Source organism: Ciconia boyciana, chromosome 1, assembly GCF_034638445.1.
Source record: "Ciconia boyciana chromosome 1, ASM3463844v1, whole genome shotgun sequence".
Lineage (NCBI taxonomy): Eukaryota > Metazoa > Chordata > Aves > Ciconiiformes > Ciconiidae > Ciconia > Ciconia boyciana.
This window is the reverse complement of record NC_132934.1, coordinates 54,914,474-54,936,398: the sequence shown is the minus strand read 5'-3', so window position 1 is coordinate 54,936,398 and position 21,925 is coordinate 54,914,474. Positions and strand designations below refer to the sequence as shown.

At 52.3% G+C, this 21,925-nt stretch overlaps 8 protein-coding genes across 8 annotated transcripts; 4 read left to right on the top strand and 4 right to left on the bottom strand.

Annotated features, from left to right (window-relative positions):
• Positions 1-5,615: 5,615 nt before the first annotated feature.
• LOC140654235 (histone H1.11R-like) lies at positions 5,616-6,299 on the top strand. Its single transcript, XM_072867348.1, has one exon. It carries the CDS (start codon positions 5,625-5,627, stop codon positions 6,294-6,296), a length of 672 nt encoding a protein of 223 aa, XP_072723449.1. The 5' UTR covers positions 5,616-5,624; the 3' UTR covers positions 6,297-6,299.
• Positions 6,300-6,773: 474 nt separating this feature from the next.
• LOC140654259 (histone H2A-IV-like) lies at positions 6,774-7,346 on the bottom strand. Its single transcript, XM_072867391.1, has one exon. It carries the CDS (start codon positions 7,292-7,294, stop codon positions 6,905-6,907), a length of 390 nt encoding a protein of 129 aa, XP_072723492.1. The 5' UTR covers positions 7,295-7,346; the 3' UTR covers positions 6,774-6,904.
• On the top strand, positions 7,217-8,264 carry LOC140654252 (histone H2B 1/2/3/4/6-like). The gene is made up of 2 exons (XM_072867381.1): positions 7,217-8,004; positions 8,112-8,264. The coding sequence occupies exons 1-2, from the start codon at positions 7,628-7,630 to the stop codon at positions 8,137-8,139; spliced, it is 405 nt and encodes a 134-aa protein (XP_072723482.1). The 5' UTR covers positions 7,217-7,627; the 3' UTR covers positions 8,140-8,264.
• Positions 8,265-9,499: 1,235 nt separating this feature from the next.
• LOC140654241 (histone H3) lies at positions 9,500-10,056 on the top strand. Its single transcript, XM_072867362.1, has one exon. The coding sequence runs from the start codon at positions 9,531-9,533 to the stop codon at positions 9,939-9,941; it is 411 nt and encodes a 136-aa protein (XP_072723463.1). The 5' UTR covers positions 9,500-9,530; the 3' UTR covers positions 9,942-10,056.
• Positions 10,057-10,261: 205 nt separating this feature from the next.
• Positions 10,262-10,833, bottom strand: LOC140654245 (histone H3). The gene has a single exon (XM_072867369.1). It carries the CDS (start codon positions 10,803-10,805, stop codon positions 10,395-10,397), a length of 411 nt encoding a protein of 136 aa, XP_072723470.1. The 5' UTR covers positions 10,806-10,833; the 3' UTR covers positions 10,262-10,394.
• Positions 10,834-12,134: 1,301 nt separating this feature from the next.
• Positions 12,135-12,708, bottom strand: LOC140654270 (histone H2B 1/2/3/4/6). Its single transcript, XM_072867418.1, has one exon. The coding sequence runs from the start codon at positions 12,673-12,675 to the stop codon at positions 12,295-12,297; it is 381 nt and encodes a 126-aa protein (XP_072723519.1). The 5' UTR covers positions 12,676-12,708; the 3' UTR covers positions 12,135-12,294.
• A 256-nt stretch (positions 12,709-12,964) lies between these two features.
• LOC140654264 (histone H2A-IV-like) lies at positions 12,965-13,531 on the top strand. Its single transcript, XM_072867406.1, has one exon. It carries the CDS (start codon positions 13,005-13,007, stop codon positions 13,392-13,394), a length of 390 nt encoding a protein of 129 aa, XP_072723507.1. The 5' UTR covers positions 12,965-13,004; the 3' UTR covers positions 13,395-13,531.
• A 276-nt stretch (positions 13,532-13,807) lies between these two features.
• Positions 13,808-14,854, bottom strand: LOC140654228 (histone H1.11L-like). Its single transcript, XM_072867336.1, has one exon. The coding sequence runs from the start codon at positions 14,845-14,847 to the stop codon at positions 14,161-14,163; it is 687 nt and encodes a 228-aa protein (XP_072723437.1). The 5' UTR covers positions 14,848-14,854; the 3' UTR covers positions 13,808-14,160.
• Positions 14,855-21,925: the final 7,071 nt, after the last annotated feature.

The window sequence follows — 21,925 nt, the reverse complement described above, 5'->3', positions numbered from 1 at the left end:
CCTGGGACAAAATTTCACTTTTTCCTGAATATGGAAGTGATGGAACAGCCGTCATAAGAATTCTCATTTGAATACATGCCAGCAATAAGGAAAGAACATTGCTTCATGCAGGTAATTTTTAAAAACCTCTTAGAAGCTGTTCATCAGTTCAAAACTACCAGAGGAGTCTAGTGGAAAAGGAACAAGAGACGTGGATGTATTCAGGGTCCCAAAACTAAGCACTTTACATAACACACCTTACATATGCACAAAAAGAAGGTGGCAAAACAACCCACCAGAAGTATCCCTCCTCCTCCAGCTCTTCTCTGAAGACGTCTGCTTGCCCAGCTCCACGCAGCTCCCCTGTTTTCACAGGCGCAGTGATGCCAGCAGCTATTTTTACACTTAGCTCAGGGCAGCGCTTCAGCTGCTGGACATCTGTGCCAAACTGCTCCTTTCCTTTGCAGACTCTGCATCCCAGTGTCCTCTAGGAAAAGTGCAGGGAACATGGTCTTCAGTCTCTGCCCTCCAGCAACACAGGGAGAGGGGCCAATCTCTTCTCCCTCAAGGACGTTTGTCCACCTGTGCTGAGCCACTGTGAGCTTGTTTTTTGTGAGGTGGCAGCTCATCTCCCTGGCTTCTCTGCAGAAAGTGGAGGTGTGGCAGGTTGTATTTGGGCACTGTGGGTCACTGATGGTGGAAGAAGGGAAATGAGAAGAGTCAAAGCTATTAGTTAGTAAAGGAGGAACAAAGCTAGCAATGCAGGATCTTTCCATGGAGGCTGCAGAGGTGCCTAAATGCAGTGAGGGCTCTTCTGAAAGCAGGTCTTTTCCCAAACTGTGGGTCACAGCACTCGAGAGGTGAAGCAGGTCCAAAAGGCAGCTCTTAAGTGTCCAGATTAATCAGAGAACAGTAATATGCTTAGCTGCTGACAGCAAGTAAAGGCGGTTATCCTCTCCTTGGCCAGGGTGGGCACCAATGGGGAGCAGGTGAGCCCAAAGGGCTGCACGCCAGCCAGAAGTTTGAGACCAGCTGCCTTAAAGGAAACAAAACTGGCTGAGGTACCCCTATGACATAAGTGTCATGGTTCAGAGTGGGACAGGAAAGGATGGGAGTTCCCACTGGCAGTTAGTAGGGAGACTTGTAGATTGTCACCCAGACCAAAACTGTGGGTCAGCATCTTCTCTAGATAGAAGCTAAAAGATGGAACAAATGGCTCTTTCTACTGGCCCCTTTCAGGTTTGTGACTGTGCTGGAGGGGATGGAAATGCTGTTAACTAGAAGGACAGTTTGGCAACTGAAGCTGGCTGCTGCTAGTCCAAAGCCTCTTGAGATGTTTCCCTCTGAGGGTCAATGAAAGGAAGGTGGAAGATCCAACTGACAGCTGTGGGCCCTATACAAGGTCAGCCAAACCATTCCCAGATTTTGATGTGTTTGATGACAAAAGAGTTAGGAATAACTAAACTGAGGTGCAGGAACCGTTGTGCTCAGCTGTCTTGGTCCTAAATCTGGTGACTGTATCCAATGTCAATGATAAGTGCAAGTGGCAGTAGAGTGTTGTTATAACTGAAGTCCACTTCTCTGTGTACTAGGACTGTAATCAAACATTTGCATGCAACTTGACCAAAATTGCTCTTTATTGCCTGGATCTAGAGGTATGTTGAAGCAGTAGCTTTGAGAGCCTTTTATAATCCCTGCTACACCAAGGAGAGGTCCTGGCAGGGCACCACTGGCCCTGACTGGCCCTGCCCAGCATCTCCTTGGGCTCTCCCTACCCTGCCCAGGTCCTAGGACCCCATTTCAGACCCCTCAGTACTGTCAGACCCTGCCCCAGCAACGCTGCAACAGTGCTGGTCTCCAGCTCCGCACAGTGCTGCCTGGCCATGGCCCCACTGCACCAGGGAGGTGCCCGATGCTCGGGGCTGGGGCTGTGTCTGACCCTGGAGCCCCTCACCAGGCCTGATCGTGATCCCACCTGCAGACTGACATCCTGGCCTGGCCTGTGTGTGTACAGGAAGGAGCTGAGGTTGGTGACAAATTGGAAGTTAAAATGAGCAGACAAATTCATTGCATTTTGAACAAGTTTTGGCTTTTCCCCTGTGAAAATAGATGAATCATCTCTGAACCGTTTTTCTCCTCACAGGAAATGGTGAGAGGTAACACGTATGGCTGGGCCTCAGGAGGAGCATGGAAAACCTGAACTGGGCAAAAATAGGAGGATCCAAGTAACTGCATTTTTAAGAAACATGGATAAGTGACTCTCAGTTCTCCCATCTCCAAAATGGGGATGGGCTTTACATGTTTGGGAAAGGTGTGGCAATGTGACATGAAAAAATGCAATACAGTTAAATACTGATGTGGAAAAGTCATAAGGAAGGGGAGGAAAAGGAGCAAACAGTTCAGGAAGAATTATCCTCACTATGTGTACAAACAGCTGAACACTGAACCTCTGTAAGGTGCTCTTCCTAGGACTTGTAATGTTATCTATGGTGGCCACTATGCTTTGTCACCTAGTGCCAGGTTAAGTTTCACAAAGGGGACATGCAAAAAATGGAACAGTACCCTAATCTTGCAAAAATTGCTTGTTGTCTTGTAGGTGTTATGTTTGGTTTGTATTACTGTATATTTTTTCAAGTTGGTAGGCGTATGTTATTGGTTATAACAATCTATACTTTTCATACTGGCTGGGAAGCACTCTAAAGAGGCTTTCAGACCTAGCCCTGCAGTCTGAGCTGGCTCACATTGATAGCACTGGCAAAAAACTTTCTGTAGGATTTGCTGGCAGATCTTTGTTACTCTACCAGGTATCTCTGTCCATACTGACAGCATCCAGAGACCAACAGCATCGAATACCACTGAGGTCCTGTTGTTCTTGATGGTCACCTCCTCTAAGGCAAGGCGGGAAAGCTTGCTGTAATTGTGATGGCAAATGCGTAAGAGGGAGGGAGAATCTCTCCCAGCAAGCATCCTCCCTGTCTGCTCCTTTTTTGTGTCTGCGTTGCAGGGAAACGTGTACTACTTCCATGTATCCTTATTAAGCTTGATCATGGCTAGACTAATGACCTCTGGTGCGTAACTTCAGGCTTTTTGTGCTGCTAATCACACAAGGAATAGCAGTATTTGGAGGAGGAGGGCAAACCACGGTCCTTGCGTATTCACTACTGAATGAGGTGACACTGTATTCAGCTCTTCTTTGCCTTGATTTTTCTCTGGTACGTCTGCATCCTCCCACTAATACACATGGCTTGACTGCTTGTCTGTGAGATGGTCATGAAAATATATTTTCTCCTTAACAATAAGGGAGGGGAATAATGGAGTAAACACATAAGTGGAAAAATCAAATAAATAGAAGCACCTAAAATAATTACAAAAAATAGCTTCAAGTTGCAAAATGGCCATTTAACATTTGATAGAGATTGATAGCCTCGAAAGTGGAGTAAGACAAGGACTACAACAATGTGCTGCAGTGTTGCTCTGGCACATACTGAGAGGCTTTTCCTCTGGAGGTGGTTGGTGTTGTAGTTATCACTGCTATACAGGATTTAGACATACAGCTGTATTCCATCTGACTCTGTGTGTGTAAGGAAAACAGTCCTGAGAATATCATATTACAGATTGGAGGAAAATGTGCTATTGTGCTGCATTACTACTCTTGCAAAATAAGAGTTGCAAAGAATGGGGGAAATTGTTTTATTGTGAGGTAGAAAGGCTTCTGTCCCAACCCCAGTATTGGCATTGGCAATGTGAGAAGAGTTGGTGAGCATAAAAAGATTCAGCTTACAGGCACTGTAACAAGTTTAGTTTTTAAAGGACATCAGGGCTTTTACCAGACCTAGATGGGACGGAGCAAACATACAGTCATCCACCTGATTTCAGGAAACTTTAGTAGACATTAGTAATTTCACTATTCAATTCTTTATGCCCCATGTTACTACATGAAGTAAATCTGTCTTACAGTCAAGTTCTCTTGCCTTTGTAAAATTTCTAATGAATATTGCTCTATAAACCATCCCACTTCCAACACAGCTTGGATAGCCCAGACCCAGATTTGCTGAATTTGCCATCTTATTTGCCCTCCCTGCCTCAGGGGTAACTTCTCAGCTACAAGACCTCAATGATGGGGAAGAACTAGAAAGAAAACGTAAGTGGGAGAGAACAGTATGTTTATTTTTCTGAAGTCCTTTTTGCCATAAGGGTACGGGAAAAGGTCAAACTGCCTATACAAAGCTTTAAAGAATGGGACTTTGAATTAATTGAAGATGAAGGGTCACCCAAAATCTTCAAGAGGTTCATTTGCCTTCCCTGTAGTGGAATGAGAGAGGGGAATGAGGTGATATTTTTCCACTCACAGGTCCTGCATTTCACTGAACTAGTGAAGCTGATCATCTGATCAGGACCATACGCAAACTGTACAAGGGCAGTCTGTATACTATCAGGTAGAAATGCAGCAATACGATGGTGCTAAACTGGGTGACAGCTATGAAACTTCAAATTAAATGAATTAGGAACTCCTGCCAGAGATGCAAAAATATATACAAAGTTTTAGCTGATAAGGAGATGTGCATGCTAACAGAGTAGTCACGACATTGTGGACAGACAGCTTTGCATCACTTTGTGCTGCAGCCAAAGGTTTTACGTAGGGAAGCTGCTGTGACTTGATCTGTAACCTGGCAAAAGAGCAGTGAGCAAAAATCGCGATTTTTCTCCCTAGCTTGGCATGAAAATATGAATAAAATGGTGCTTTCATATCTCTTGTAGACTCAATCTCTGCCAATTTTTTTCCATGTTACTGAATCATACCAATAGATTTTACAGAAATAGCACGATGTGCTTTATTTAGAATGTGATCTGTTTCTGTATGCCAGAGACTTACATGAAGCTCAGTAATTCGACACAAACCTTTTCATCTTTGGTCTTTGTGTCCCAATTTATCCCATTAACATTAAAGAGCCTTTTGCTATGTTAACAAAAGCAATGAGTTGCAGAGAAAGTAGTCCATTCTGAGGTAAATAAAGTACATGCTGTCTGTTATTTCACGAGTAGCCTCTGGAAATTTTAGCTTTGGAAGTACGGGGAAAAAAATCCCTAACTGAGTGTTTCGCAGTAGCCAGAGGTATAAACCTCGGTAAGAGAAGCGGAGGCACGGCTTGTGGGAGTTTGTGCTACCTCACTCTCTTTGAAACCATTTTATTTTAAAGAATGAGATTCTAACTGCTCGCTTTCTTCTCTGATGTGAAAAAGACCCTCTGAAGATTAACACTGAGTTTCCTGTCTCACGTTAACTTTAAAGGAGAATTTCTAATTTACAAAGAAAAACAAAAGTTTCACTCTCTCAAGGTCCGTTCGGTTCCAGGACTCGGGGTTTATTGTCCCCTCTCTACCCAAACGCCACTCTTTTCGCGGCAAGACACCGATAGGCGAAAATAGGCACTTCCACGGCCTCCCAGATGTAGAAAAGGGGCAATTTCGTGACAGATAAAATAGAAAAAAAACATTTTATTATTCCCGAAGAAACACAAGCCGGAGCGTGGAGCGCCGGGCGGCGGCGGGGCGGGGCGGGCGGGCGGCACCAATCAGCGCCCGCCGCGCTGCTATAAATGGGGGCGCCGCCGCCGCCGCTGCCCAGTGCTCCCCGCGCCGCCGCCATGTCCGAGACCGCTCCTGCTGCAGCGCCCGCCGCCGCCCCGGCCCCCGCCGCCAAGGCCGCCGCCAAGAAGCCGAAGAAGGCGGCGGGCGGCTCCAAAGCCCGCAAGTCGGCGGGCCCCAGCGTCACCGAGCTGATCACCAAGGCCGTGGCCGCCTCCAAGGAGCGCAAAGGGCTGTCCCTCGCCGCGCTCAAGAAGGCGCTGGCCGCTGGTGGCTACGATGTGGAGAAGAACAACAGCCGCATCAAGCTGGGGCTCAAGAGCCTCGTCAGCAAGGGCACGCTGGTGCAGACCAAGGGCATTGGTGCGTCTGGGTCCTTCCGCCTCAGCAAGAAACCGGGAGAAGTGAAGGAAAAAGCCCCCAAGAAGCGGGCGCCCGCGCCCAAGCCCAAGAAGCCGGCGGCCAAGAAGCCCGCCAGCGCCGCCAAGAAGCCCAAGAAGGCAGTGACAGCGAAGAAGAGCCCTAAGAAAGCCAAGAAGCCGGCAGCCGCTGCAGCCAAGAAAGCGGCCAAGAGCCCCAAGAAGGCGACTAAGGCTGCCAAGCCCAAAAAGGCGGCGGCAGCAGCGAAGAGCCCGGCCAAGGCGAAGGCGGTGAAGCCCAAAGCAGCCAAGCCCAAGGCGGCCAAGCCTAAAGCAGCCAAGGCAAAGAAGGCGGCGCCCAAGAAGAAGTAAGCCCCCGTGGAAGAAAACTCTTGCTCCGCCCTTAACCCCAACGGCTCTTTTAAGAGCCACCCAAGTTTTCTTTAAAGGGCTGAAATATTGTGGCTACCACGCGTTTTGGGGACGGAGAGAACGGGGGAGGTTTTCAGGGCAAGGGCAGTCCGCTGGCGAGAGTGCTGCCTTTTTTTCAGTTCGGGGACAGGCAGAAGAGGGTCGGAGCCAGCGAAGTTCAGGGCTGCTTTCAAGCTTTCCCCTCTGCTTAGCGAGGAAAGCGAAGCAGCGCCCTGGTGCCTTTGGAAAGCCCGCACGGTGCGGGGATTGGCTGCAGCTTCGGAAGGGCCGAGCTCCTTCCCGGGAGCGCTGTCAGCACCGCCCAGCACCGCCCCCGGCCCGGGGTTGGGACGCACGGCGGGGTCGGAGGGGCGTGTGCATGGGCAGCGTCCCCACAGCTAGCGCGGATGTTTCACTTTCAGCCTGGGCCGAGCGCTTCAAAGAGTTCTGCGGTTTTCTGCTAATTATATTTAATGAAATTCAAGCTCTCTTTCTGAATGTATTGGTGGCTCTGAAAAGAGCCTTTGGGTTTCTCTGGGAAAGACTTCCCGGGCGTTGTTCTTCGCTGTTCACTTAGCTTTAGCTTTGTGGCTGTCGGTCTTCTTGGGCAGCAGCACGGCCTGGATGTTGGGCAGCACCCCGCCCTGCGCGATGGTCACCTTGCCCAGCAGCTTGTTGAGCTCCTCGTCGTTGCGGATGGCCAGCTGCAGGTGGCGGGGGATGATGCGCGTCTTCTTGTTGTCGCGGGCCGCGTTGCCCGCCAGCTCCAGGATCTCGGCCGTCAGGTACTCCAGCACGGCCGCCAGGTACACCGGGGCGCCGGCGCCCACCCGCTCCGCGTAGTTGCCCTTGCGCAGCAGCCGGTGCACGCGGCCCACGGGGAACTGCAGCCCGGCCCGCGACGAGCGCGACTTGGCCTTGGCCCGCGTCTTCCCGCCCTGCTTCCCGCGGCCCGACATCGCAGCGACTCAACACCGAAGAGAAAGAACCGCCCGGAGATGAAAAGAGCTCGGCAACTCGCCCTTATATCCTCTCTCAGCGAAAGGAGCGAATGTCGATAGGCTGAGGAGGTGACATTGAGAAAACAGCCAATGGGAACGCGAATCGAACTCTAACCAATGGAGATGAACTACGGAGTCCTGTGACTGCAAGAACGCTTCTCGACCAATAAAAGCTAAGGCTAGACGAAACCGTAATTTGCATACAGGCCCTATAAAAGGCAGGCGCTCCGGATGATTTTCTGTTCACGTTCGTGAGTTTTTTAGCAGCTGTATAGTGAAGGACTGACTATAATGCCTGAGCCGGCCAAGTCTGCCCCCGCGCCCAAGAAGGGCTCCAAGAAGGCGGTGACCAAGACGCAGAAGAAGGGCGACAAGAAGCGCAAGAAGAGCCGCAAGGAGAGCTACTCCATCTACGTGTACAAGGTGCTGAAGCAGGTGCACCCCGACACGGGCATCTCATCCAAGGCCATGGGCATCATGAACTCCTTCGTCAACGACATCTTCGAGCGCATCGCCGGCGAGGCCTCGCGCCTGGCGCACTACAACAAGCGCTCCACCATCACCTCGCGGGAGATCCAGACGGCCGTGCGGCTCCTGCTGCCTGGCGAGCTGGCCAAGCACGCCGTCTCCGAGGGCACCAAGGCTGTCACCAAGTACACCAGCTCCAAGTAAGCTGCGTCTGCACCCTGTGCCAGACCTCCTCGACCCAAAGGCTCTTTTAAGAGCCACCCACCTTTTCAGTGAAAGAGCTGATGCTCTGGTGGCTTGTCCCCAGCTGTCCCAGGTACTTCTCGGTCAAATGAGCAGTACCCCATGTGAAAGCACTGTCACTTGTAAGGAACCCGGGATGTACCTGTTTGCGGTAAGCTACGTGTTCTACATCTGCCTCCGTGGAGCAGAGAATGCTCACGATTCCATAAAGATATCCTGGGAGACCTCTTTGCTTTCGTGTCCCGTTTCGGGGGGGGGTGGAGGCGTTCTTAAGAAAAATCGACCGAGGTAAGTGTTCTTTTTAAATGCCCGAAAGAAGCGTGTTCTGGGTAGGCAGTGCTTGCTCTTTTTCCCCGTGAGGCACTCTAGCAGAGTGGGCATATATGGAAAGCACAGACGCTTCAAGAGGACCATGTGCTTTCTTTCAGCAAAAAGGTCCAGGCTGGACCCCCCCCACCGTTAGCGTTCTCGCGGGCGACCGAGGGAAGTAAACCGCGGCGCTTCAGGGCGTCCTCGCCCCCGAACCGCGCAGCCCTGCCCGTCGTCCCGAACGCACGCTCTACCCGTCCGGCGCTCGCCCGCTTCTCCCTCCACCGCCCTGTTCCCCCGCGCCCCGTAAATCCCGCAGCCGAGCAGCCCGCGGGAGCAGGGGACGGGCGGGAGGACCCGGAGCCGTGCAGCTGCCAGGCTCGGTCCGACCTGAGTGAGGACTGCGCGGAGCTCCCCAGCAGGCGGGCCCGGCGCGGTGCCGCTCCCGAGAGGGCGGTGATTGGTCGCGGTGGCTCTCCGGCTCAGAGCCCGGCCTCGCTTCACCAGGGCGCGCTCCTCCGGAGAGAGACGGGCCTTAAACCGGGGCGGGGAAGCCGTCGGGAAAAGTCGCCTTACGCGAAACGTCGGCTGCTACCTGCGCCTACCGCGTTCCTGACGCGGCCCTGAGCCGAACGCGGTTGCTGAGCGGGAGGAAAGAGCGAGCGCTCGGGGGAGAGGGAGGCTGCAGTGCGAAGGAGCCTTTGCCAGCAGTCCCGATTCCGGGAGTGGGGGGGCGGTGAGGGCAAGCGGGTTGGGAAGAGGCCGAGGCGCGGGCGACGGGGCCCTGCTGCACCGGTCACCTGCAGGCGTTCCTGTCACCCCTCCCGCCGCCCAAACAGCTGTTCGCGGGGCCGGTCCACGCATTCCTCCTTACACAGCGAGGGAGCCGGCGCTAAGGCCCTCTAGAGAGCCGAAAAGGAGCAAGAGGCCGGGCCGTGGCGGGAGGAGGAAGGGCGGGCCGGTTCGGCGGCTCTGCAGGCGGAGGGGGCGGGGGAAGGGCGGGATTTCGCCGGCGGGGCGCGGGCTTTTCGAATGCTCGCCTCGCCCAATGGCGGCCGGCCTCGCGCGGGCGGCCAATCGGCAGGGGGCTTCGGCTATAAATACCGCCGCCGCGGAGCCACCGCCACGGCTCGCTCGGTGCCGAGACAAAGTGCGTAGTGGTTATTGCGGAGCGATGGCGCGCACGAAGCAGACGGCGCGTAAGTCGACGGGCGGGAAGGCGCCCCGCAAGCAGCTGGCCACCAAGGCGGCCCGCAAGAGCGCGCCGGCCACGGGCGGCGTGAAGAAGCCGCACCGCTACCGGCCCGGCACGGTGGCGCTGCGCGAGATCCGGCGCTACCAGAAGTCGACGGAGCTGCTGATCCGCAAGCTGCCCTTCCAGCGCCTGGTGCGCGAGATCGCGCAGGACTTCAAGACCGACCTGCGCTTCCAGAGCTCGGCCGTGATGGCGCTGCAGGAGGCGAGCGAGGCCTACCTGGTGGGGCTCTTCGAGGACACCAACCTCTGCGCCATCCACGCCAAGCGCGTCACCATCATGCCCAAGGACATCCAGCTGGCCCGCCGCATCCGCGGCGAGCGCGCCTGAGGCTCCTGCCGCACCCCCTCCCCGGTTCCGGCAGACGCCGAGGCCGCCCACACAGACCCAAAGGCTCTTTTAAGAGCCGCTCCATGTGCAATAAAAAGGGCTGTAATACTTCAGAATTTGATTGAAAAAATGTGGTATTGTACATTTTCACTGACTATTTCATTTGGTATTGCAATATCCGTTTTTTAGCCTTAAAAAAATACACTGGTCTCTGTTACGATTTACTAAATGTAAGGAAATTTGACCAGCATGGGGACTTATTGAAAATTTTATCTTCTCACAAAGTCAGTTTACACTGTAATACTCTGCCCATACTAAAATAGTATTTTCTGAAGTACTGAAAGCAATAACAGCCCTTTTCACTGCGCATGTAGCGGCTCTTAAAAGAGCCTTTGGGTCTGTGTGGGCGGCCTCGGCGTCTGCCGGAACCGGGGAGGGGGTGCGGCAGGAGCCTCAGGCGCGCTCGCCGCGGATGCGGCGGGCCAGCTGGATGTCCTTGGGCATGATGGTGACGCGCTTGGCGTGGATGGCGCAGAGGTTGGTGTCCTCGAAAAGCCCCACCAGGTAGGCCTCGCTCGCCTCCTGCAGCGCCATCACGGCCGAGCTCTGGAAGCGCAGGTCGGTCTTGAAGTCCTGCGCGATCTCGCGCACCAGGCGCTGGAAGGGCAGCTTGCGGATCAGCAGCTCTGTCGACTTCTGGTAGCGCCGGATCTCGCGCAGCGCCACCGTGCCGGGCCGGTAGCGGTGCGGCTTCTTCACGCCGCCCGTGGCCGGCGCGCTCTTGCGGGCCGCCTTGGTGGCCAGCTGCTTACGGGGTGCCTTCCCGCCCGTCGACTTACGCGCCGTCTGCTTCGTGCGCGCCATCGCTCCGCAATAACCGCTACGCGCTTTGTCTCGGCACCGAGCGAGCTGTGGCGGTGGCTCCGCGGCGGCGGTATTTATAGCCGAAGCCCCCTGCCGATTGGCCGCCCGCGCGAGGCCGGCCGCCATTGGGCGAGGCGAGCATTCGAAAAGCCCGCGCCCCGCCGGCGAAATCCCGCCCTTCCCCCGCCCCCTCCGCCTGCAGAGCCGCCGAACCGGCCCGCCCTTCCTCCTCCCGCCACGGCCCGGCCTCTTGCTCCTTTTCGGCTCTCTAGAGGGCCTTAGCGCCGGCTCCCTCGCTGTGTAAGGAGGAATGCGTGGACCGGCCCCGCGAACAGCTGTTTGGGCGGCGGGAGGGGTGACAGGAACGCCTGCAGGTGACCGGTGCAGCAGGGCCCCGTCGCCCTCACCGCCCCCCCACTCCCGGCATCGGGACTGCTGGCAAAGGCTCCTTCGCACTGCAGCCTCCCTCTCCCCGAGCGCTCGCTCTTTCCTCCCGCTCAGCAACCGCGTTCGGCTCAGGGCCGCGTCAGGAACGCGGTAGGCGCAGGTAGCAGCCGGCGTTTCGCGTAAGGCGACTTTTCCCGACGGCTTCCCCGCCCCGGTTTAAGGCCCGTCTCTCTCCGGAGGAGCGCGCCCTGGTGAAGCGAGGCCGGGCTCTGAGCCGGAGAGCCACCGCGACCAATCACCGCCCTCTCGGGAGCGGCACCGCGCCGGGCCCGCCTGCTGGGGAGCTCCGCGCAGTCCTCACTCAGGTCGGACCGAGCCTGGCAGCTGCACGGCTCCGGGTCCTCCCGCCCGTCCCCTGCTCCCGCGGGCTGCTCGGCTGCGGGATTTACGGGGCGCGGGGGAACAGGGCGGTGGAGGGAGAAGCGGGCGAGCGCCGGACGGGTAGAGCGTGCGTTCGGGACGACGGGCAGGGCTGCGCGGTTCGGGGGCGAGGACGCCCTGAAGCGCCGCGGTTTACTTCCCTCGGTCGCCCGCGAGAACGCTAACGGTGGGGGGGGTCCAGCCTGGACCTTTTTGCTGAAAGAAAGCACATGGTCCTCTTGAAGCGTCTGTGCTTTCCATATATGCCCACTCTGCTAGAGTGCCTCACGGGGAAAAAGAGCAAGCACCGCCTACCCAGAACACGCTTCTTTCGGGCATTTAAAAAGAACACTTACCTCGGTCGATTTTTCTTAAGAACGCCTCCCCCCCCCCCGAAACGGGACACGAAAGCAAAGAGGCCTCCCAGGATATCTTTATGGAATCGTGAGCGTTCTCTGCTCCACGGAGGCAGATGTAGAACACGTAGCTTACCGCAAACAGGTACATCCTGGGTTCCTTACAAGTGACAGTGCTTTCACATGGGGTACTGCTCATTTGACCGAGAAGTACCTGGGACAGCTGGGGACAAGCCACCAGAGCATCAGCTCTTTCACTGAAAAGGTGGGTGGCTCTTAAAAGAGCCTTTGGGTCGAGGAGGTCTGGCACAGGGCGCAGACGCAGCTTACTTGGAGCTGGTGTACTTGGTGACAGCCTTGGTGCCCTCGGAGACAGCGTGCTTGGCCAGCTCGCCGGGCAGCAGGAGCCGCACGGCCGTCTGGATCTCCCGCGAGGTGATGGTGGAGCGCTTGTTGTAGTGCGCCAGGCGCGAGGCCTCGCCGGCGATGCGCTCGAAGATGTCGTTGACGAAGGAGTTCATGATGCCCATGGCCTTGGACGAGATGCCCGTGTCGGGGTGCACCTGCTTCAGCACCTTGTACACGTAGATGGAGTAGCTCTCCTTGCGGCTCTTCTTGCGCTTCTTGTCGCCCTTCTTCTGCGTCTTGGTCACCGCCTTCTTGGAGCCCTTCTTGGGCGCGGGGGCGGACTTGGCCGGCTCGGGCATGGCAGCAAAGGCGCGTCGCTCCCTCACCCGCGGGCAGCGCTGCAAACACCGGACGCCCCCGCCGCCCGCCGGGGCCCTTTTATGGCGCCGCAGCGCACAGCGGCCGCTCGCAGCGTCGCGCCGCCATTGGCCGGCAGGTCTCCGTCAGGGCGTCCCGCCGCGCTCGGCTGTGCTATTGGTCGCCTCCGGATTCGCGTTGCCATTGGCTGTCGGAGCGAGGCCTCCTGCGCAGCCTATCAGCGCAGGCGCCGCCGCTCCGCCCGAGCCGGATATAAGCGGGCGGGCGCGGCCGGAGCTGGTCGGTGTTTGCGGGAAGCCGGGTGGCTGAGATGTCGGGCCGCGGGAAGCAGGGCGGGAAGACGCGGGCCAAGGCCAAGTCGCGCTCGTCGCGGGCCGGGCTGCAGTTCCCCGTGGGCCGCGTGCACCGGCTGCTGCGCAAGGGCAACTACGCGGAGCGGGTGGGCGCCGGCGCCCCGGTGTACCTGGCGGCCGTGCTGGAGTACCTGACGGCCGAGATCCTGGAGCTGGCGGGCAACGCGGCCCGCGACAACAAGAAGACGCGCATCATCCCCCGCCACCTGCAGCTGGCCATCCGCAACGACGAGGAGCTCAACAAGCTGCTGGGCAAGGTGACCATCGCGCAGGGCGGGGTGCTGCCCAACATCCAGGCCGTGCTGCTGCCCAAGAAGACCGACAGCCACAAAGCTAAAGCTAAGTGAACAGCGAAGAACAACGCCCGGGAAGTCTTTCCCAGAGAAACCCAAAGGCTCTTTTCAGAGCCACCCACTATATCACTGAAGAGTGAAATTGCTTTAGATGTGTTTGGAAACCCTGTGGAAACACCGATGTTATTCTTTCTTTCTAAATAGATGAATTGTTTTTCAAATGCCTTGTTAGATTTTTTTTTAAAATGCATGTGTTACTCTGTGTGCAGCTGAGATGAATTCTCAGAACTTGAAATGTTTCATGATTTGCATCCTACAGTTCGCTTTTCTAGTACAGAATAAATCTTTTTCCTGTCCTTTCTTACAACTGAGGTGAACAATGGAGTAGCAAGCGAAAACTGTCCCCACCCCTCTCCTCTGCTCCCCCTCCCATGTAGTCGCACACACGGATGCGGAAAAGAAAGCGTTAAGTCCTGGCTACACGACTGTGTTTAAACACAAAGGAATTCCAAGTCCCCAAGTACTTAAACTGCTTTGAAGCAATGTCCATCCTCAAAGGAGTGATGGATCTCCCAGTGCTAAAGCAAGGTAATGAGGAGAGCGGCACCAAGGGCTGGTCCTCAGGCAGTGAAGTTTCTCCCAGTCACGGCACGCTGTACGAGCTGCCGCGTGGGGTGGACCCGCGGGCTATGAAGCTATTTCCACTATTTAACCACGACACAAAAACCCCCTTATTTCAGCCCTTTTTCAGAAACTGTGGGTGGCTCTTAAAAGAGCCGTTGGGTTTAAGTGCGGAGCAAGAGTTTTCTTCCACGGGGGCTTACTTCTTCTTGGGTGCCGCCTTCTTTGCCTTGGCTGCTTTGGGCTTGGCCGCCTTGGGCTTGGCTGCTTTGGGCTTCACCGCCTTCGCCTTGGCCGGGCTTTTCGCTGCTGCTGCCACCGCCTTTTTGGGCTTGGCAGCCTTAGTTGCCTTCTTGGGGCTCTTGGTCGCTTTCTTGGCTGCAGCGGCTGCCGGCTTCTTGGCTTTCTTAGGGCTCTTCTTCGCTGTCACTGCCTTCTTGGGCTTCTTGGCAGTGCTGGCGGGCTTCTTGGCCGCCGGCTTCTTGGGCTTGGGCGCGGGCGCCCGCTTCTTGGGGGCTTTTTCCTTCACTTCTCCCGGTTTCTTGTTGAGGCGAAAAGAGCCGGAGGCGCCGGTGCCCTTGGTCTGCACCAGCGTGCCCTTGCTGACGAGGCTCTTGAGCCCCAGCTTAATACGGCTGTTGTTCTTCTCCACATCGTAGCCGCCGGCGGCCAACGCCTTCTTGAGCGCGGCGAGGGAGAGCCCCTTGCGCTCCTTGGAGGCGGACACGGCCTTGGTGATCAGCTCGGTGACGCTGGGGCCCGCCGGCTTGCGGGCTTTGGAGCCGCCCGCCGCCTTCTTCGGCTTCTTGGCGGCGGCCTTGGCGGCGGGGGCCGGGGCGGCGACGGGCGCTGCCTCAGCAGCCGGTGCCGGAGCTGTCTCGGACATGTTGCTGCCGGACTGGAGCGCGGCGGCTGCAGCGGCGGCGCCCCCATTTATAGCAGCGCTGCGGGCGCTGATTGGTGCGTTGCCGAGCCCGCCCCGCCCCGCCGCCCCGCGCTCTGTCTGCCTCTCGGCTTGTGTTTCTTCCTCCTCCAAAAAGTGCGTTTTTCGTCAAAAAAACGTGACCGCGGCACCCCGTTACTTAGCAGTCTTGATGGGGACAGAAGATATTTTTGTCTTTCGGCGTTTCTTTTAGCTGAGAGCTACAATGAGTTCCAGGCAAGCCAATAATCCCTGAGTTTGGGCATTGCACGCAGAGCTGGACGGTGAGATTTTTATTTCTCCTTTTGAATTAAAACTTTCCTTCTGACAGCACTGTCACAGTGGCAGCCGATTCATGTTCCTGAGACGGTTTTTCATCAACGTAGTGCAAAATGGAGGTCATCTCGAGACATTTTCGTAGAGTAAATTAGCTTTGAAAAGAAGCAAGTAACACAAAGTAGCCACTCGGCTCTGTATCTGGGTTATGAGCTGTTTCCCGTAACACGGCTTCATCTCTTAAAAATAATGAAACCTTTGGACATAGTGCCCTGTTTAGCTCTACTCGCAGCTAATAAAAAGTAAAAGAAAGACAGTTTTCACCAGAAACGTGAATGTGAAAAACAGCTCTCTTAAATCAGCAGGTGCTTTCAACATCTCATAAGAACATACAGAAGTTCTTTCACTGTTTCCTGCAGTTTTCTGCATCCTTGTATTGATATTTTGATGAACTATATTTCCATGTTTTTCTCGAAAATACTTATTTTGCTTAAGCATAATAGGTAAACACATTCATTTGTATGTTCTTATTTTAAGATAGTTTATTTTTGCGCTTGCTTTTACACTGTACTTCAGGCATTCTGTCAGCCAGAATCAGCAGTTGTGCACAAAAATCAAAACATTGTGGGCATGTTTTCTTTATGAAAAACAGAGGTAAGGCTGCAGTTGTTTCTTTAATAAAGTGATATAAATCAAGTGGCTTAATCGAACAATTATGTCCTCAGAACTGCCAAGATAAACTAGGGCATGGCTTTTTCCAGCCCGTGAGTTTTATGATGTGGGATAAACTGAATATACATATAATCGTTTTTTTTCTTGGACGAGTTGGATAGAGGAGTATCATGTGCAAAAAACAGGTAGTACAATGTGGGAAAGAATAGGAGCCCCTGGTGATTATTTCATATGACTGAAAATGCAGTCATTTGGCTTCTTTCACTTTTTCTTTCGATACTGTAATATCACACACTGTCTTGTGGAGTTTTGGCGGGGGGGGTGGGGTGGGGCAGTTTTAAGAGCTTGTCCGTGGTGCTGGTTTACCATGACTAGGGTGCACCTAAAGTGTGAGAAACTGCCAAGAGATGTGGTAGCATTTCAGAGGGCCTTTTGTCTAGGGAAGACAAGCAGCAGAATCACATCACATGTGACAGTATAAAAACAGAAGGTCATGTGGATTTGGAGCCAACATGTGTGCTGATGCTATATTTCATGGTCGTTTTACCTGCTGACCCCACTGTGGATGGTGGGTTGTAAACTACATTGTCACAGAAGTTGATCTGTTGGGAAGGACACACACCATTGAGCAGAAATTTCTGGCGGTTAGGTCTGTAGCGTACATATTTCCTTCAAATTCTGTATCTTACTCCCTTCTCTTCACTCCTATCAGAGTCAGTCCCCTGGTAGCTTTACCTCTAAATTCTTTTCATCCTCCGCAAATTCATTTTTCTAGGTTTAGGCTAGGCCTCTATCCTTCTTCCAAACACCTGATGTAGCAGCACAGTCCTGGAGCAGTCTAGATGCTCTCCTAAAAGCTCCTTTTTCTGGTGCTCCAATATTTTGACCACATATCTGGACTTCTTAATTTTGTTTTTTACTACCATAGACAGTTAGTTTTAGGCTCAACAAAGAAGGAGATGCAAAGAGATCTTGCAAATGTTATTGGGTGGAGCAGAGGAAGGAAGAAATAATTTTTCAAGTGCCCTTTAGTTCCTTTAATTTAATGGGCAACCTTATTTAAAAAAAAAAATCATTACTTATTTCAAATATTATCTTAACCTTTTTTTTCCGATATGAAGCTTTGTAAAATGATGTATTCAGTAAAAGACAGAATTATTTCCGCTTCCTATTTTTCCCTGAAAGTAATAGCCAAGCAAACAGAACATTTATTAAAATAAAAAATATTTCTGGGAAGGTAGAAGGTAGTGCTCACAGTGGACTGTGATATTTGGATGTGACAGGAATTTTTCAGAACTTCAGACAGAAATATGAGGACTCATTTTTCTCCTACTGTGGTGTTGGATAAATGTTTTCATGACGGTCCTTCTTTTGAGCCTGAGTGACTATAGAATCATAGAATCATGGAATGGTTTGGGTTGGAAGGGACGTGCAAAGATCACCTAGTCCAGCCTCCCTGCCATGGGCAGGGACATCTTTCACTAGATCAGGTTGCTCAAAGCCCCATCCAACCCGACCTTGAACACTTCCAATGACAGAGCATCCACAACTTCTCCGGGCAACCTGTTCCAGTGTCCCACCACCCTCATCGTAAAAAAATGTCTTCCACATGTCCAGCCTAAATCTACCCTCTTTCAGTTTCAACTGTTGCCTCTTGTCCTGTCACTACGGGCCATGGTGAAAAATCTCCATCTTTCTTACAAGCCCCCTTTATATATTGAAAGGCCATGATAGGGTCTCACCCCACCCTTCTCTTCTCCAGGCTGCACAATCCCAACTCTCTCTGTCTTTCTTCATAGGAGAGATGTTCCAGCCCTCTGATAATTTTCGTGGTCCTCCTCTGGACCCGCTCTAACAGGTCCATGTCTTCCTGGTGCTGGGGACCCCAGAGCTGGATGCACTACTCCAGGTGGGATCTCATGAGAGCAGCCCAGAGGGGGAGAATCACCTCCCTCAACCTGTTGGCCCCACGCTTCTTTTTATGCAGCCCAGGATATGGTTGGCTTTCCGGACTGCAAGTGCACGTCGCTGGCTCACATCCAATTTTTCATCCACCGGTATCCCCAAGTCCTCTGCTGGGCTGCTCTTAGTTAATTCATCCCCCAGTCTGTACTGATATTGGGGGTGGCCCCAACCCAGGTGCAGGACCTTGCACTTGGCCTTGAACTTCATGAGGTTCACATGGGCCTACTCTTCAAGCCTGTCAAGGTCCCTCTGGAGGGCATCCCTTCCCTCTAGTGTGTCAACTACACCACTCAGCTTGGTGTCATCCGCAAACTTGCTGAGGGTGCACTCAATCCCACTATCTATGTCATTGATTAAGATATTAAACAGTACTGGTCCCAGTACAGACCCTTGAGGGACACCACTCATTACTGGTTTCCACTTGGACATGGAGCCATTGGCTGTAACTCTTTGGATGCAGCCATCCAGCCAGTTCCTTATCCATCTCATAGTCCATCCCTCAAATCCATACCATCCCTCAATCACCTCCCTGTCTTCCATCCATATGCTTCGACATAGCTTCCAGGAGGATATGCTCCAGGATCTTACCAGGCACCAAGGTAAGGCTGACTGGTCAGTAGTTCCCAGAGCCCTCTTTTTTATCCTTTAAAAAAAAATGGGTTTGATATTTCCTTTTCTCCAGTTACTGGGGATTCCACCTGATTGCCATGACTTTTCAAATATGATAGAGAGGGGCTTAGCAACGATGTCTGCTAGTTCTCTTGGGACCCTGGCATGCATCTTGCCAAATGCCATGGACTTGTGTATGTTCAGGTTCCTCAGATGGCTCAAACATGATCTTCTCCTACGATAGGAGGGACTTTGTTCCCCCAGTCCCTGCCTTGACGTTCAAGGACTTGAGAGATGTGGGAAGAGAGATTTCCAGTGAAAACTGAGGCAAAAAAAATGAGTACCTCAGCCTTCTCCATGTCAGTTGCCACTAGTTCTCCTGTCTTGTTTGTCAGAGGGTACATTTTCTTTAGTCTTCCTTTTCTGATCAACGTACCTGCAGAAGCCCTTCTTATTATTCTTCACATCCCTTGCCAAATTCAGCTCCAGATGTGCCTTAGCTTTCCTGATCCCATCCCTACACACCTGGACAGCATCCTTATATTGTCCCCAGGATGTGTGTCCCTGCTTCCACTGCCTATGCATTTCCTTCTTGCACTTCAGTTCGACCAGCATGTCCTTACACAGCCATGCTGGTCTCCTGCCTTCCTTGCCTGATTTCTTACACGTGGGAATTGAGAGCACTTGTTCTCTAAGAAAAATGTCCTTAAATAGCTGCCAGCTCTGTTCTGCTCCTTTATCCCTGAGGGCACTTTCCCAGGGGGTCCCACCCGTGAGGTTCTTAAACATCTGAAAGTTCACTCTAGTAAAATTCAAGATCTTGACTTTACTTTTTGCCTGGCCCATATCCCTCAAGATTGTGATGGGCCTGGGCCCAGGCTGCAGCCCAGGCTGCCACCAATCTTGACCTCTCCAATTAGTTTATTTGTGTTGGTAAGCAAGGTCCAGTAGCACTTCTCCTCTGTTTGGGCTGTTTTTCACCTGGATTAAAAAATTATCCTCAACACACTGCAGGAGTCTCCTGGACCACGTACAGCTTGCTGTGCTGCTTTTCCAACAGGTGTCAGGTTGATTGAATTCCCCCAGCAGGATGAGAGCCTGCGAGTGTGATGCTTCCTGTAGTTGAAGCAAGAAAGCTTCATCAACAACCTCCTGTTGATCAGGTGGCCTGTAGTAAATGCCAACCATGAGGTTTCCTTTGTTGGCTTGGCCTCTAACTTTTACCCATAAGCTCTCAACTGTTCATCACTCTTTTTCAAAGACAGCTCTGTGCAAGCAATCTACTTTTTTACATAGAGGGCAAACCCCACCACCACCTCTGCTTCCTTGCCTGTCCCTTCTGAACTGTTTATAGTCATCGATTGCAGCACTCCAGTCTTGTGATTCATCCCACCAAGTGATCTATGACTGTGCTGGAGTTTTAGTGTTTGCTCAGGAGGATATATCACAGAATCATAGAATTGTTTAGATTGGAAAAGACCCATCATCAAGTCTAATCATTTACCTAGCACTGCCAAGTCCACCCCTAAGCCATCTCCCTAAGCACCACATCTACACGTCTTTTAAATACCTCCAGGGGTGGTGGCTCAACCACTTCCCTGGGCAGCCTGTTCCAATGCTTGACAACCCTTTCGGTGAAGAAATTTTTCCTAATATCCAGCGTAAACCTCCCCTGGTGCAACTTGAGGCCATTTCCTTTTGTCCTATCGCTTGTTACTTGGGAGAAGAGACCGACCCCCCCTCACTACAACCTCCTTTCAGGTAGTTGCAGAGAGTGATAAGGTCTCTCGTCAGCCTCCTTTTCTCCAGGCTAAACAACCCCAGTTCCCTCAGCCACTCCTCAGAGGACTTGTTCTCTAGACCCTTCACCAGCTTCGTTGCCCTTCTTTGGATGCGCTCCAGCCCCTCAATGTCTTTCTTGTACTGAGGGGCCCAAAACTGAACACAGTATTCGAGGTGCGGCCTCACCAGTGCTGAGTACAAAGGGACAATCACTTCCCGAGCCCTGCTGGCCATGCTATTTCTGATACAAGCCCGGTGCTGATGCTGTTGGCCTTCTGATGCTATTGGCCTTCTTGGCCACCTGGGCACACTGCTGGCTCATATTCAGCTGCCTGTCGACCAGCACCCCCAGGTCCTTTTCCGCCAGGCAGCTTTCCAGCCACTCTTCCCCAAGCCTGTAGCGTTGCATGGGGTTGTTGTGACCCAAGTGCAGGACCTGGCACTGAGCCTTGTTGAATCTCATACAATTGGCCTTGGCCCATCGATCCAGCCTGTCCATCTCACAAGGGCAGCATCCGTCTCAGATGCAGTTGAGGAGGCAGAAGTGCAGCCTCTGTAGGCATGTTTCAAACAGTGACCAAGGTCATGCATTAAGCCTGTAGCTGCAAAGCCCCATTAACATGTTTTTAACCTGGGGCTGCGTAAGCACCTTCAATGTTTTCTCAAGCAAGTAGCTCTTCCTGATGCCTGTGCTGCGGAGCATTCATACTTTATATATGTGATCTAGTTAAATTCAGTCTGACTTATGAGTGCTCCAGGTACATAAGAAACACAAATGAAGTCACAGACTCACTCAAGAGAATTCAAATCTGCCCTTGATGTAATTGCAGACTTTTTATGATTTGGAAGATATATTTTGTCCATGCATGATGGATTTTATTTAAAAACTGATTTATCATGATGTTCTAAATCATAGCACGTTGTTACACGAATAAGAAAACTTTGTGTCTCAATAGCGAAGGGGTTACGAATGCATACTGTTCAGTCTCCAGTAAAGGACTCTTCCCCATGATAAAAGATTTTTGTATTCATATAGATTTAAAATCCCCAGATAGATCAGTAATCTCCTAAAACAAGAAATCCATGACCAGAGGCATGGTAGGCATTAGACAGAAAATTTAGTTATTACAAGGAGATCCACAGATACAGCTTTCTTCATTTTTCTTAAAATTATCTCCCTGCAAAAATATTCAGATTTTTTAAAAAAGTTTTATTTTAGTTCAAAGCAAGAGAGAAATAGCTCCTTGATCATTCCAGACTGCATAGTTCTTGATAACTTCCAAGCTTGGTTAAGGGATAATTGCAAGAATCGGTTCAGATCAATCAAGCAAGCAAGCAAGCAATGAGTCAAATGATAAAGTTTCTTGTTCAGTATTTAATGTTTCAATGTGATATAATCTGTATGAAAATGTTTCTGTACTGGATGAATTTATATGTGTATACTAATGGCTTAATAAAAAGCCTAATTTTGCCAGTAGGGAATGTGAATTCAGGTAGAGAGAAAGTAGCCAGTCACCACTCTTCCTTTCTGCTTAACCCCTTCCTTTAACAAGCTGGGAGGGTCACAGGGTACACAAAATATGACACGTCTGGAAAACATGTGCACAAGCTGGAGACCAGAAGGAAGTGTAGAATGGAAACTCTGGGTATCGCTAATTTGAATATTTCTAATTGTTCAGGCAAATGTTCGAGATCTATTGGCAGGAACATGAACACGTGAAATAACGCATTTCAATGC

What these genes read in the sequence shown, in the direction of transcription:
- LOC140654235 (XM_072867348.1), top strand. Translation starts at nt 5,625, where the DNA reads ATGTCCGAGACCGCTCCTGCTGCAGCGCCCGCCGCCGCCCCGGCCCCC.
- LOC140654259 (XM_072867391.1), bottom strand. Translation starts at nt 7,294, where the DNA reads ATGTCGGGCCGCGGGAAGCAGGGCGGGAAGACGCGGGCCAAGGCCAAG.
- LOC140654252 (XM_072867381.1), top strand. Translation starts at nt 7,628, where the DNA reads ATGCCTGAGCCGGCCAAGTCTGCCCCCGCGCCCAAGAAGGGCTCCAAG. An exon ending in ACCAAGTACACCAGCTCCAA is followed by an intron (nt 8,005 to 8,111) that starts GTAAGCTGCGTC and finishes GCTTGTCCCCAG; the next exon opens with CTGTCCCAGGTACTTCTCGG.
- LOC140654241 (XM_072867362.1), top strand. Translation starts at nt 9,531, where the DNA reads ATGGCGCGCACGAAGCAGACGGCGCGTAAGTCGACGGGCGGGAAGGCG.
- LOC140654245 (XM_072867369.1), bottom strand. Translation starts at nt 10,805, where the DNA reads ATGGCGCGCACGAAGCAGACGGCGCGTAAGTCGACGGGCGGGAAGGCA.
- LOC140654270 (XM_072867418.1), bottom strand. Translation starts at nt 12,675, where the DNA reads ATGCCCGAGCCGGCCAAGTCCGCCCCCGCGCCCAAGAAGGGCTCCAAG.
- LOC140654264 (XM_072867406.1), top strand. Translation starts at nt 13,005, where the DNA reads ATGTCGGGCCGCGGGAAGCAGGGCGGGAAGACGCGGGCCAAGGCCAAG.
- LOC140654228 (XM_072867336.1), bottom strand. Translation starts at nt 14,847, where the DNA reads ATGTCCGAGACAGCTCCGGCACCGGCTGCTGAGGCAGCGCCCGTCGCC.